General features: G+C 30.8%; 2 protein-coding genes across 6 annotated transcripts in view; one reads left to right on the top strand and one right to left on the bottom strand.

The window, feature by feature from the left end:
• Positions 1-2,655, top strand: part of LOC148229760 (zinc finger SWIM domain-containing protein 4-like) — a 93,572-nt gene extending 90,917 nt beyond the window's left edge. The window contains exons 16-17 of the mRNA XM_088198044.1: positions 761-982; positions 1,052-2,655. Of these exons, the coding sequence (XP_088054170.1) occupies positions 761-982; positions 1,052-1,474 (645 nt within the window). The 3' untranslated portion in view covers positions 1,475-2,655. The remainder of the gene's footprint in view (positions 1-760; positions 983-1,051) is intronic.
• Positions 2,656-8,973: 6,318 nt separating this feature from the next.
• Sema1a (semaphorin 1a) overlaps positions 8,974-13,734 on the bottom strand; it is a 525,505-nt gene continuing 520,744 nt past the window's right edge. For 2 of the 5 annotated variants that reach the window (XM_088198048.1, XM_088198045.1), the window contains exons 13-20: positions 11,639-11,721; positions 11,311-11,539; positions 11,098-11,240; positions 10,848-10,991; positions 10,572-10,782; positions 10,218-10,509; positions 9,978-10,134; positions 8,974-9,133 (exon numbers count right to left, since the gene is read on the bottom strand). In XM_088198048.1, the coding sequence (XP_088054174.1) occupies positions 10,066-10,134; positions 10,218-10,509; positions 10,572-10,782; positions 10,848-10,991; positions 11,098-11,240; positions 11,311-11,539; positions 11,639-11,721 (1,171 nt within the window). In that variant the 3' untranslated portion in view covers positions 8,974-9,133; positions 9,978-10,065. The remainder of the gene's footprint in view (positions 9,134-9,977; positions 10,135-10,217; positions 10,510-10,571; positions 10,783-10,847; positions 10,992-11,097; positions 11,241-11,310; positions 11,540-11,638; positions 11,722-13,734) is intronic. The other 3 variants (XM_088198049.1, XM_088198050.1, XM_088198046.1) reach the window with 3 other exon arrangements.

Here is a 13,734-nt window from a genome sequence, read left to right on the forward strand (position 1 = left end):
GTGTATCAGCGTGTCCTGTATAGTGTTAATTTTGTGGGATAGTTTTAGTTCATTTTATAAATTTATTAGAAAAAAAATCGACACCAATTATCTCATTAACTCTTTTTTGCGGTATCGCTGTATATTTACAGTGGTTGATCTTTTACTGTTTTGAAATAAACTATATATTTATCAGTGGCATGCCGTCCATAGATGCGGTAGATTCAAAACGCCATCAGCATGAACGGTCGATGGCGAGCGATTCAGCCGATCACGTGATCGTGTTTATATTCGCTCGTGTTTATAGTCGATCAACCGTGCATGCTGGTGGCATTTTGAATCGACCGCATATATGGCCGGCACGCCACTGATATTTATATAATATTTTTTTTATTGTAAATTATTTCTGTAGAAATAATACCAATTAAAGATTACGAAATAAATGAACATAGCAAAAAATATTTTATAATAATATTTTAAAATTCACGTAAGCCAAACAATATGTAAAAAAATATGTAAAATAAATTAACAAAATTTAATAATAGAAAAGTGTTTTAATAAATTATTAAAATATACTAATACAAAAAAGTAGTAAAATAAACCAAAGCAATCAAACGTCGAGAATCAAAGTTTTTTTTTATATAATTTACTATAATGCAATATAAAATAATAATAAATAAATAACAGATATAATTATGGAAAAATACGTAAATTCCTAGGTGTTGACAAAATAACGAAAGTGTATAAAATTACCTATAACATATGTTTTTAACGATTTTAGGATCCAGCTGGATGTGCTTTACACGCTTTAACACTTTGCGAAGGATCAGGCGGAGCTGGTGAAGCGGCATATCAATTGGTGGCGGGTGCGGCTGCTCGTGGAGCACTTGCACCTCAGCAGTTGTTCGCTCTAGCTCGTTATTTGCAGCATCGCGCTCATCCTGCTCGTGCTTATCGTCTGGCGATATTAGCAATGAGAAATTTGCATCTCAGTTATAATCAGGTATGTGTTATACTATTTTAGCGTAAACACAAGTAAAATAGTATATTGTTATGATAATTTTATTTTTAGGATACGCATCCTGCCATCAATGACATACATTGGGCGTGTGCGTTGGCTCAGTCTTTGGGTCGCGCTGAGTTGCAAGGTCTATTGCCACTCGTGGTTCGCAACGTTCAGTGCGCTGGCGTGTTAGCCGACGTCTTGAGGCGCTGTTGGCCCCGTAGTGGCGGACGTTCCACCAAACCGGCGCCAGCTCTGCGTCCTCTGTTGGAAGCCACTCTTCGTGCGTACATAGCCACGACGCACTCGCGTCTCACTCACATATCTCCGCGACACTACGCCGATTTTATTGACTTTCTGACCAAAGCGAGAGACACATTTTCGTTAGCTAGTGACGGACAAGCTCAGTTTACGCAATTGGTCGAGATTATGAAGCTTAAGTACAAGGGCAAGAAGAAGCTGATGTTTTTGGTGAAGGAGAGGTTCGGTTAACAGTTAGCTCTGGAGACGAATTATATATTATGTATATGAAATTACAATGGTTGCATTATAAGTTTGGAATTATAGTATCAATTATATATGAATTCAGTACACAACATTGCGATAATGCCCTTCAAATAACATTTAATGTAATCATCGTAAGGACCACTAAGCAAAATTTTATTTATTGTTAATTTTATTATACCACCGATTTATTTTCGATTATATATTTAGAGGTTTATCATATAGAATGGAAATTTGACAATGAAACATTTATATCTGGCTTAAGTTCTATACAACATATTCATCAAATTATCCTATTTCTCACAACTTTGTATCATTAAGGCACAGCAAGTTGTTGCGCTGATACATTATATCGAAAATAATGCCCATTTTTGTTGTGCCAAAGTATATCGAATATCATTTCATTGTTTTGACATTAATGTGATCTCATTTTTTTTTGTTTTAGTTGTAAATATACATTTTAAGGATGTCTACATATTATATTTATAAATAAATGTATGGTTGAAGAAATAAGGTTACATTTATTTACAGATAATTAAATGGGCTCTAAAGCATTATTATCTCTGTATATCCATGCCATATAGTATAATAAATATTAGTTTTAACTCTACGTTCATATCGCAAAATCTATTGCCATTTCTTGTGGATCGAAGAAAATAACCGTTTGAAGGATTAAACCAAAGAAAGTCCCGTCGATCAGTAATGAATAACCCTAACGCAAAACTCAATAATGAGAATTCAAAGTTACTACTAGATTATAAGTACTAATCACTTATTTTTTTACGCGTACGATTCGGGTTTTATAGGTAGTGATGACGACAATTAAATTTTCTTTATTTCATTTTTAATTACGCTTATTATTTTTTTGTTATAAAAATACCTCTCTTTGCGGAGATATCATTATAGTAACACTGAAAACTATGATGCGAATAAGTGCCATGAAACTACTCGTCTTCTGTAGTATTGTAATAAGATAACGTCACTACCCATAAATATCACTTAATATTTTCCATTTAGAGATTATTCGTATTAAAATAATATAAAAAAATAATAGTTTTTAATATGCTTCCTTAACATTAGAAAGGCGATTAAGTGAATAGTTATTTTATTATATAAGGTTATCGCTGTTATCACTTAAGTACAAAACTGATTGCAAAAAAAATTAAAAATCGATATCGAAATCGTAGTATGTAAGCGAAACCCGAGAGTTTGCCGTTAGAGGATAGATTGAATCGCTTGTTATAATAATAATTGATAACAATTAACGAGTGACGTTTGTATTATGTATATAAATGAATGTGATCGCTCGTTTCTATATATATATATATATATAAATTACTTGATGGGTAAAGCGCAAATTGGGTATTTATGAGAACGGTGATTAACGATAAGAACCAATTTATGTTTATAAAATAGTCGATAATAACGTGTGTATATTGTAGAAATTTGGGGTGGACAATGTACGGAGTTGAAGCATCTATTTGAACAATTTATTTTTTTATGGGTTAGGATGAGGAGCGGTGGTCTTTTTTTGTTCATTCTACAATAATTACTAATTTGTATGTTTTTAGCAGTTTTGTGTCGAAGGTGCCAAACATTAATGACGCAAGTCTAATGTTTCGTTTTTATCATGTGCAATTTTTTTTGGTAATTTATAATATGTTATGCGTTATCTGTTATATGTATTTTGATTTTATTTTTATGAATCCATCTTATGCTTTATATAACATATATTAGGTTGCTCGATAATTGTGTTACATGATAAATAATACTCATTTATAATAATAATAAAAAATGTATTTATCAATTCTAATTATTGTGAACTGATTATAATTGATACAAAGTTATTAACATATATATATATTATCGGACATCCTAATAGTCTTGATCCATTTTATAATACATATACATATGTATGTATAATCATATTTAAATACTTACAAATAATTTGATTCGGATAATGATTAACTAAACAATGTTGAAAGAAAATCTTAATAATATAATGATTTGAGGTAAAGTCTGAAATTATATACTTCATATAGTTATTGTCGAGTCTCTTTGTAACAGACTGATGTATTTAAGTTGAAATAATTATAATTATCAATCTGCAGTGATGCGTAATATAGATCAAAATTATACTTATACTACCCATCCATTCCTCTCTCATTTCATATGAATACACATATTCGACGATAAGTGCAATGAACCGACTTCAGCGTTAGTGTGATCAGTTTGGTTAAACCGTAATAAATTCCATCCAAAGTTTGTAGCGGAAAACACTGAGAACTTTAAAAAATAGTAATTTTAATACTTGTCTTGTGTTTAAAAAAATACAAAATGGAATGTCTTAATCGTGACAATCTGATAAACTTTTCAGCGGTTATAGTATTATTTTTTTACGTTATAGATGAAATTTGTAACGTATAAATAGTATTTTAAGTTCTATTTTTTTAGTTTTTGATATTTTTGTTGGATTCATATTATGCGTTTCTTTTCTGTTAGCAAAATATACTGAGTGACTGTTTTAAAATTATATATTATTAATATTATTTATTGTATAGTTATTGAATTTATATTTTTTAGTTTTTAAATATTTGTATTTTTTTATATAATGACTGTATGTCGTATCGTGCGTTTGTCGTAAAATTTGTTTCTGTTTATACAATTTTATTTGTACAATTACATAAGCTGTAAACAATCGAACCAATTCTTGTTTTTATTCCAACACCTCATTAACCTTATGATATATTAAATTATTTAATTCATAATATAAATCCACAGTCACAGAGAATTTTATTGTGATTAATAATATATCCACTTCGTAAAATAAGAAAGTAATATTAAAATTAGTTTAGATGGTTAGAACATCTGTCAACTATTTACATGGATTGGCTTCCGTAGATTACCTACTCTTTATGTTCCTATATGTAGGATTAAAGTTCAAATCAAATGTCATTTTATACATGAATTATTATTTATAGGGCATATACTTAAGTTGTAAAAATATTTTTTTATTCTGACCATCCTAGAATTTAGCATTTAAAATAAACCAATATTTTAAGAATGTCGTATGACGACTATATAATCTTGTATATGGAATTAAAAATATATAAATTATTTAGTATGAAAAATGAATTACAATAATATTCTATGTGACCGTCGAAATGTGCTTAGTAATAGTTTAAAGGTGAGTATAATATTATAACTGAATGGATTATTCGGATAAACATTAGATTTGGTGGGTTGAATTGTAAATTCCGCAAAAAAATAAATAAAAACACATTATGTAAATTTTACATTTCTTTTATTTCTATTGAAAATGAATACATGTTTTGTCACTAAAATATTTAGCCGTATTATATAACCAGAAAAAATGTGCAGGTAAAGCACCGCTACAGGTAACTGCAATGAATAATGTAAAATTATTTTTAACTGTAGTCTAATAAATTGGCTTTCCATATTCGTATATATAAAAAAAAACAATATAAAAAAACAATACGCATCAACATCTGGATATAAAAAACGTAAACGTTTTTTTTGGTTTATTTATATACAGCAAAAATAGTCATCGTTTTGTAAAAGTTTATTTTTTCATACCCTAGATTTTTTTATTTATTTATAGTAATTGCAAACTATTCTCATAACTAGGGATATATTATAATATATATATATATATATACCAAGATTTATAAAATAGAGAAAAATAGTTGTATAACAAAAGTGTTAACCAAATTGATTTATAAATTCAACTGTAAGATATTTTAGAATTACTCATCATTGTCTTATAATGTTAACTTCTCTCATATTTTATAGTATAAATAATTGGTTTGAACTTAGGTCTATTGAGGCATCCTAAGAAGCCTTCATGCCTCTTAAATATACAGACTAGGCAACACGATCTCTATATATATATATTATATATAAATTTTATCAAGAAATTACTCAACTCCACGAATCATTAGGACAATTGATTTTTTTACATTATAAATAGATGTCCCATTTTTTGTAATTCATAACATTGGTTTAGGAGTCACTGTTTTAAATATATGTATATTTTATATACATGTATATATGTATATTTATATACATGTATATAAGTACAATTTTATATGTATTATGTATACAACTCCGGCTGATTATTAAAAATGAAGGCATACTAGTGAAAACCAATCGCTTTCAACAGATTGCTAATTCTGCTCGTCTACTAAATATATATATATATAATATATATCATATATTATGTATAATAAATATCTATGTTTATATAATATAAATATAGATTGTAGATTAAATTGTAAATAATAACAATGTTCGTTTGAACATATATTTTTACTGTGTAGAACCAACAGGTATTCTATTTATATCGAAATAAATATTTTTTTTTCTTGTATGTAGACAATTCGCAAATTATGGTCGAATGCGTGAATACGGGTTAGAAATTGAAAATAAAAATACATGAAAAAATGTAAGATTAAAAATAATATACGAAAGTGTTTGATAAACATAGTTTAATTAAATTTATAATTTGGTACGCATTAACTTTTGATTTTTTTATGAATAAAAAAATCATAAGTATTGGCATTTTGAGTACATACACAAGCTTTAGCATTCTGTAGAGACAAAATCGAAACAGCGGTAGATCTATGAGTATTTCTTATAATTCTATATACACATTTCCTAATCATGCTTTTTGTATTGATAATATAATGCATTTTAAAATTTATTATTAAATATAAGTATAAAACACTTAAAACTATATAACCTAATGCATTTTATTTGTTCAACAGAATCGAAATGGAAAGACGTTAGATTCATCATCTTTGCATTCTTCAAACATGCTATTAAAAAGCGTCAAATATTTCTTTCAATTGTACAGAACGTTAGAAATATCATTTTTTACAGAAACCGATACGACTTCACCGTTTTGGTTCAACAATCGTTAAATGATTTTTTTGTCAGTTTATAATCAATGTAAAATATTCAATTCAGTATATACCCTGAAGAATATTTTATTGTTACCATTTTTTAAATATATAAATTATTTATTAAAAAAATGTGGATATATAAATACAGATATATATCCAGTTAGCATGGACTAACATGTGTTTACAAATATGTTTACAAAAATATACACATCTTTGGTATTTCATGGATATTTCATAGCACAAACGAAAGCTAAATAACATAAAATTATAATAACGTATCCACATTATAAAATTAACAATAATTATGACATTTTTTTATTTATTTATAATATTCATTATTTTTTATGGCTAAATTTGAACTTTATGCTCTACACTTTTAAGGTAAGATTTGATGAGAAATCTTCGTTACATAAAAAACTTTATTGGATATATTAAACAGCAGTTGAATTGGTAATCTCAGGACTTACGAGAGTGTGCATTTATTAATTTAAAAGGCATAAAGTATTTTTAAACTCTAAAACTAGAAATGCGTCTTTTTGAGACATTAATTCCGATCAATACTAATATATCATTCAGTCTTATTTATATTAGTTAGTATAAAAAAATCATCAATATTAATTTTATCATGGAAACCAAAACTTCACAATAACGACTAACAACTAAATGTTGACAATCGGAACAAAATTATATTACCCACGTATCGTTACATGCTACAAACCAGGTCGTTTTAGATTTATGCAAAAAACTGTCTTCAAAATATTAAACTTTGCATATTAAACGTACAATTGACTTCATTCACTATTTATATAAAAAATTGAATAAATGTTAACGCTACCTTAAAACGCACTTAAGTCATCCTCACTATAGACACCATGTCTTATTATTTGGTATTTCAACGGTTTTCACAATTACTCTTGTGTTGTATATATATAGATTTATTTATATATAATTTTCTAACTCAGTACGTGAATAAAATCAATCAGTTTTATTGCACAAATTTACAGGGGTAATATTTGCAAAATTTCGTAAAAAATCCGTCTTTGATCGTCAATTAAATTGTATTTTAAACCTACGAGAAACTTCTTGTTTTGTTCCTATTTCATTACTAAAGGTCACATTATGAAATCTCTCCTAAAAATCTAACACATTCATAAGAAGCACTTTTAATGACTGAATATCAGAGTTATAACTAGATTTTTTTGTAAGAATCATTTATGCATACGTACACGTCACTATATATATTCACAAATCGTTCAACACACACACACACACACACACACACACGCACGCATCATAATTTTTTATTTTCAATATAGATAGCTAAACATCAAAAAATTAACCTATATCAATATATAAAATATTTACAGCTACAGAGTAATTACAATTTTTTTTATTAATTAACGAAATAAAAAAGTACTGGAAGTATTATTGACTTGTAATATATAAAAAATATTCAACATGATCAGTCACTCCGCTAACATCACATGACGACTATTTACATATTTATATAAACACTTGGGAATGCGCAGTGTTTTTTTCACAACGATCGCCGAAAAATTATAAGTTAATCGGCGGTGTTTCTGAAAAATACTGGAATAGAGCTTCAATGATTTTAAAGTGCTCTGAATTTATTAATAATAATTATGCTTATTAAAAATATTTAATTTGTCAATATGAAAATGTAACTGTAGCAAAACATACTAGTGTAACTTCAGTATATAGTTTGCTCGCTGTCAGTAATGCAAATTGTGTCCGAGTTTACATAATATTTATATATTTCTATGTACGCATATAAAATTGAAAATAAAGCTTTACATTACATAATAATAATCGATAAAAAGCTAGGTATCATATACAATATAAATTACAGAATCATTTCAATCAGGCGATAAAATATAAATTGATGATACTTTTGTTCTTGATTATTTACAAAGTTATCACTGTGTTGAAATTCAACGATTAAAAAATGATGATATTTTATTATTATTTGAAATTAAACAATTTATATTCAATATGATAATAATAAATATAAAATTATTATTACGTTGTTATTAAATATATTATTTTAATTAGATATACAGTTAAATATTTCAATGATAAGGTAATTTTGGAAAATAATAAAATTTCATATGAATGATATAAATATGAACTAAAATAAAGAATAAAGAAGAACGATAAACAAGCAATGATTAAATTAAAATATTATTTTTATAAAAAGAATAGCCTATAAATATAAGGCTGTAATTATTCACAGATTATGTATTATCGTATATATAAACAATGCAACATAGGAAATTATCAATCTTTTCATTCGGTAAACAAATCAGTGACTTTCAACACGTTTTCGCCATTATTAAACATATTAACTTGTATACACTCATCGTCAACAGTTTATAACAATGTATTTGTGCCGTCGTCGTCATCATCATATATAACGAATCGTCATTTAATTATTAATATAAAAGAATGCACTTTTATTGTTTTGTCATATTATATTCAAAATACTAATTAACACCCACGTCGTCGGGATCAATAGTCTTTTTTATCACATACTTATTTTAATGGATTTAAGAGCGATATATATAACTGCAGGCCGGTGGGGGCGGCGTGTGGGGGTGCATTTCGGGCGGGGGGCTCGGGCTGCTTGAAGGCGGCGAAGGACTAGGACTACTGCCTCCCCCTGTTCCCGAACATGATTCTGAGCCACTGCTGCGCTGAGACACTGAAATAAAATAATGTAAAATTATTATTTATTAAAAAAATATAAAAATCAGTAAGGAGTAGGACTTGAAATATCGGTTTTCAATTTCCGTAGCGATTGTTGAAGGCATTACTTAATTTTCTCATAATATAGTTACTAAAGCATTTTAAAAAACGTGTAATTAAACATTTGTTGCTATATATATTGAATATATTGACCTCGGTTGCTTAGATAATCTAACTCGATTGTTCCAGAGTAATTTGAGCGATTGTAGACATTTCGTAACCTATGGAGGCCGATTGTCGAAAAGAATATTTCATCCCTTCGTTATTTATTAATGACATTAATATTGCATTCGATATGTTGCGGACTCCTCTCTACAGAGTAATTTAGATTCTTTATGGAGATGGGCTTCAATCGACCGTCTGCCCTTTAGTTTCTGAAAAGTGCCATACTGTGTAATTTTCTCGATCTCGTACGCCATCAGATTATTCCTACGATCTTGGTAAAAATATTTTGACTAGAGAAACTTCCAACAAAGATCACTTTTAAGAGCAATTAGAGGTTCTCTACACGTAAATGCCGTCTGAAAAAATCTTCCAAGATGCTCGACTGTATTATGAGGAACGAGTTTCACTTTGACGATTATAACTTATTTTTATGTTAAAAATTTATTACTTTTTAATATGCATGATTAATAAAGCAGACTTTAAATACATATTTAAAAATAATAGAGGTATTTTGACTTATTTTTAGAAATATTCTTGTCTTATTATTTTTACTTTTTGTATGTTTGGTGTGTCGGCAAACTGTTTTGTAATTATTTAATGCCATTTACCAATTATAAATTAAAATTTAATAATACCCAAAGTATGATGGTGATGGGATGTGGAGCGATGCGTATGGTGGTTGGCAGGCATGGGCTCCCCCCTCGCGTCCGCCCCACTTGTTTCTCAGAGGTAAACCTTTTTTACACTACGCGTCGTGGAAAAACCATCGTTTCCACGTCTGTATCCGTCCCCCTGCAATAAACGTAACAAACAATATATATTACTAAACTAAAATCGTGCAACGCAGCCAAGATTGCAAATCGAATAATTACAACTACCTGATGGGACCGAAGAGTACCAAAATTGTCTCGAACTTGCCTATAACCGCCAGCCGAACCGTCCGGCTGCTGGAACTGGAAGAGAGTCTCAGCGTGCGGGTGGCCAGGATGGCCAGGATGAGAAGGATGATTAGGATGATTGGGGTGAGAGTAGTGAGGATGGGGTGCTTTTCTTAAAGTGCTGCGGGGTGAGTGTGGTGCTTTCAATTGCCCGCCCGGTGGTGCCAAAACTGGTTCGGCATACGTTACTTCTTCAACTTGAGACAATAACTTTGGTTCTGCTTGAATTCTGAAAGAAAATAATTTATAATATATTGATATTATACTATTGAGTTATTGATATAAACATACCGATTGATGTTTTGCCTCTGTTCAAAATATTCATACTCAGTGTCTGGATAAGGAAGATTGTCGTCTTCGTCTTTATGGCATTTTCTCCCGCAAAAGTAACCAGCTACGAAACCCACTGCGAGTGCAGCGATTGCACCGGCTGCTACTGCGAGGGCCAACGTTTCAGCCGAATATGCCGGTAGTAAAGTATCCGCTACTGATACAGACGGACCTGCATTGAAAAAGTCCATATGTTATATGTATATTATATTTTTTATAGCTTCACATCAAACATACCTTCAGATTGTGTATTCGAGAACTCCTTGTCCTGCATGATGTTGATGATCTCGTTATCTTTTCCCTGCATCAGAACGTCGTTGTGCTTTGGCTGACTAGAGCTTAGTCCACTCACGCTCCCTGCATCTTTACCAGTATTTTTGCCTTTTAATAAAATTGAAATAATAAGCTAAAATCACTACTTTCTAACTACGAGTGTTTACTACAAAATTTCAGTGAGACAAGCCTAGAATTAATGAAAATAATTTACCTTGTGGACAATCGCTGTGTTTTCCTGTAGCCACGTTTTGATAGAAGTTTCCTTCGGGCCATTGCGTCGACGTCTCAATAGATGTGCACATTTCAGCGCTCTTGTTCCATGCACAATATGGATCTCTCAGCTCAACGCATTGTCTGATTTAAATATAAATATATTAATATAATATGAATATAAATAATTGCATAATATTATAAAAAAACTTACAGGCATGTTTTAATTTTACTTGAATTGCATTGGTGCAGTCTTAGAGATTGCACTTGAGAATCAGATGCAGCAATGAGTCGGGCTGGACTTCCCGGAGTACGGCTGATTCGTAATGCTCTCACGGGTTCATTTGGATTGAAGACTTGCCGTTCTTCTATAACCACTGGCACTACATGTCTAACGGAATCAGCAGAATTTGCATTGATGGCTTTGATCACCATTCCATTATCTGTAATTAAATTATTAAGTTATAAATATACTTGATTTATAGATAGAATTATTAGGTCCGGATTTTCACTAATATTATAAATAACTTAAAAAAACATACCTGTACCGATGAATAGCACATCATACGTCTTTCCATTCGGTGTTTTTACTTGAGGGTCAACAGTGATTTGAGTGAATCGATACCTAAAGTAACATAACACGTTAAATATGCATATTATTCATTATTATAAAAAAGGTGGCAATTTAATTTCCGGATTAGTCCAATCGAAATAGTATGGAAAATGTTTGATATCTTTGTTAAAATAATTACAACAAATTCAAATTTTTTCATCTTCTAGGCTATGAAATCAATTTTTAATTTAGAAATAATAAAGCCATCTGCTGGTGTCAAGTCAGGTGAATATGATAGGTGGCAAAAACGTTGTGCTTTAAGGCAGCCAACAAGAACCAATAATTATTATAATTAACGGCCTTCTATGAGGACGACGTCGAAAGTGATGAACCTCGACGATAAAACATTGGACGGTTCCCAAAATATTGCTGACGGTTTTGCGCAATATTTTCGTTCTGTTTTCGAGGAATCTTTTTCGCCTTCTGCTCAGTCGCTTCCTTCTTCATGTTCTTGGTCTTCAGTACTGACCATCAAAGAAACTGAGCACTCAGATCTTAAATACGGATTTAATAAATTAAAGGCAGGGCGTTCTTCTGGACCTGATTTAATTCCCGATTTTATTTTGAAGGGTTGCGAAGTCAGTCTCGCTGCTCCTCTAAAATGTATTAATGATCTGATTCTCAAAACATCATCATTTCCTGATCTATGGAAATGCATAAAAGTCTATTCATAAAAAGGGTGACAAATTATATATAAAGAATTATAGACCAGTCGCAGTGTTGTCAGCTCCTGCTAAATTATTTGAAATAATTATTCATAAATATCTCTATAATCACTTTCGGCAAGTTTTGTTAGACCAACAGCACGGGTTTCGTTCTGCCCGTTCCACTGTTACTAACCTTCTGTCGTTCACCAAAACGGTGACAACTTCTCTCGATGCGGGAATTCAAGTAAACGTCGTGTATACAGATTTTGAGAAAGCCTTTGACAAAGCTTGTCATAGGTTATTATTAAAAAAATTGTCGAACCTCGGTTGCTCAGATAATTTGACTCGGTTATTCTCGAGTTATTTAAGCAATCGTAGACACCTTGTAACCTATGGTGGACGATTGTCAAAAGAATATTTTACCCCTTCGGGGGTTCCTCAAGGATTCAATCTGGGACCTCTGCTTTTTGTGTTATTTATTAATGACATAAATACAGCAATTATAAATTCAAGTTTTCTTCTGTGCGCAGATGATTTAAAATTATATAAATGCATTCGATCTGTTGTGGACTCCTTCTCTTTTCAAAGTGATTTAGACTCTCTGTGGAGATGGCTTCCATTAACCGTCTGCCCTTTAGTGTCGGAAAGTGCCATACTGTGTCATTTTCTCGATCCCGTTCGCCATCAGCTTATTTCTACCATCTCGGTGGTAACATTTTGACTAGAGAAACTTCCACTAAAGATCTCAGAATCACTTTCGAGAGCAAATGGACGTTCTCTCTACACATACACGACGTCTGTGATAAATCTTCCAAGATGCTCGGCTTTGTTATGAGGAATGCCTTTCACTTTGACGATCCGTCAGTTATTCGCATCCTCTATGACACCTTAGTTCGTAGCATTCTTGAATCAGGATCTATAATTTGGAATCCCCGAATAGCCAAATATTTCCTTTTAGTGGAAAAAATTCAAAAAAGGTATTTAAGATACCTTTACAAAAGGACATTTGGTTATTATCCGTACTTATATCCCAGCGCCTTTCGTTTAGGAGCGTTAGGATATGATTCGCTGAGTTCTAGCAGAAAGCTGTATGTCGCTAAGCATTTTTTCAAATTACTAAAAGGTGCTGTCGACAATCCAGCTATTCTCGAGGAATTCCAGTTTTGGGTTCCGGAACATTTTCGAGAATCACGATCGAGACCTCTTTTGATGGCCGTTAGGGCTAGGACATCCGCACTTGCCGACTCACCTATAGCTGTGGCCATCCGGCTCCTTAATACGCTGGCATTACATATTGACTTATTTAATGTTAGCTACGAGGATCTGATCTAGTTTGTATCATTTAATTTTGATATTTTATAATTTTTTGTTATGTTTA

The sequence above is a fragment of the Plectrocnemia conspersa genome, unplaced genomic scaffold (genome assembly GCF_051122295.1).
Source record: "Plectrocnemia conspersa isolate PC_06_02 unplaced genomic scaffold, ASM5112229v1 ptg000011l, whole genome shotgun sequence".
Lineage (NCBI taxonomy): Eukaryota > Metazoa > Arthropoda > Insecta > Trichoptera > Polycentropodidae > Plectrocnemia > Plectrocnemia conspersa.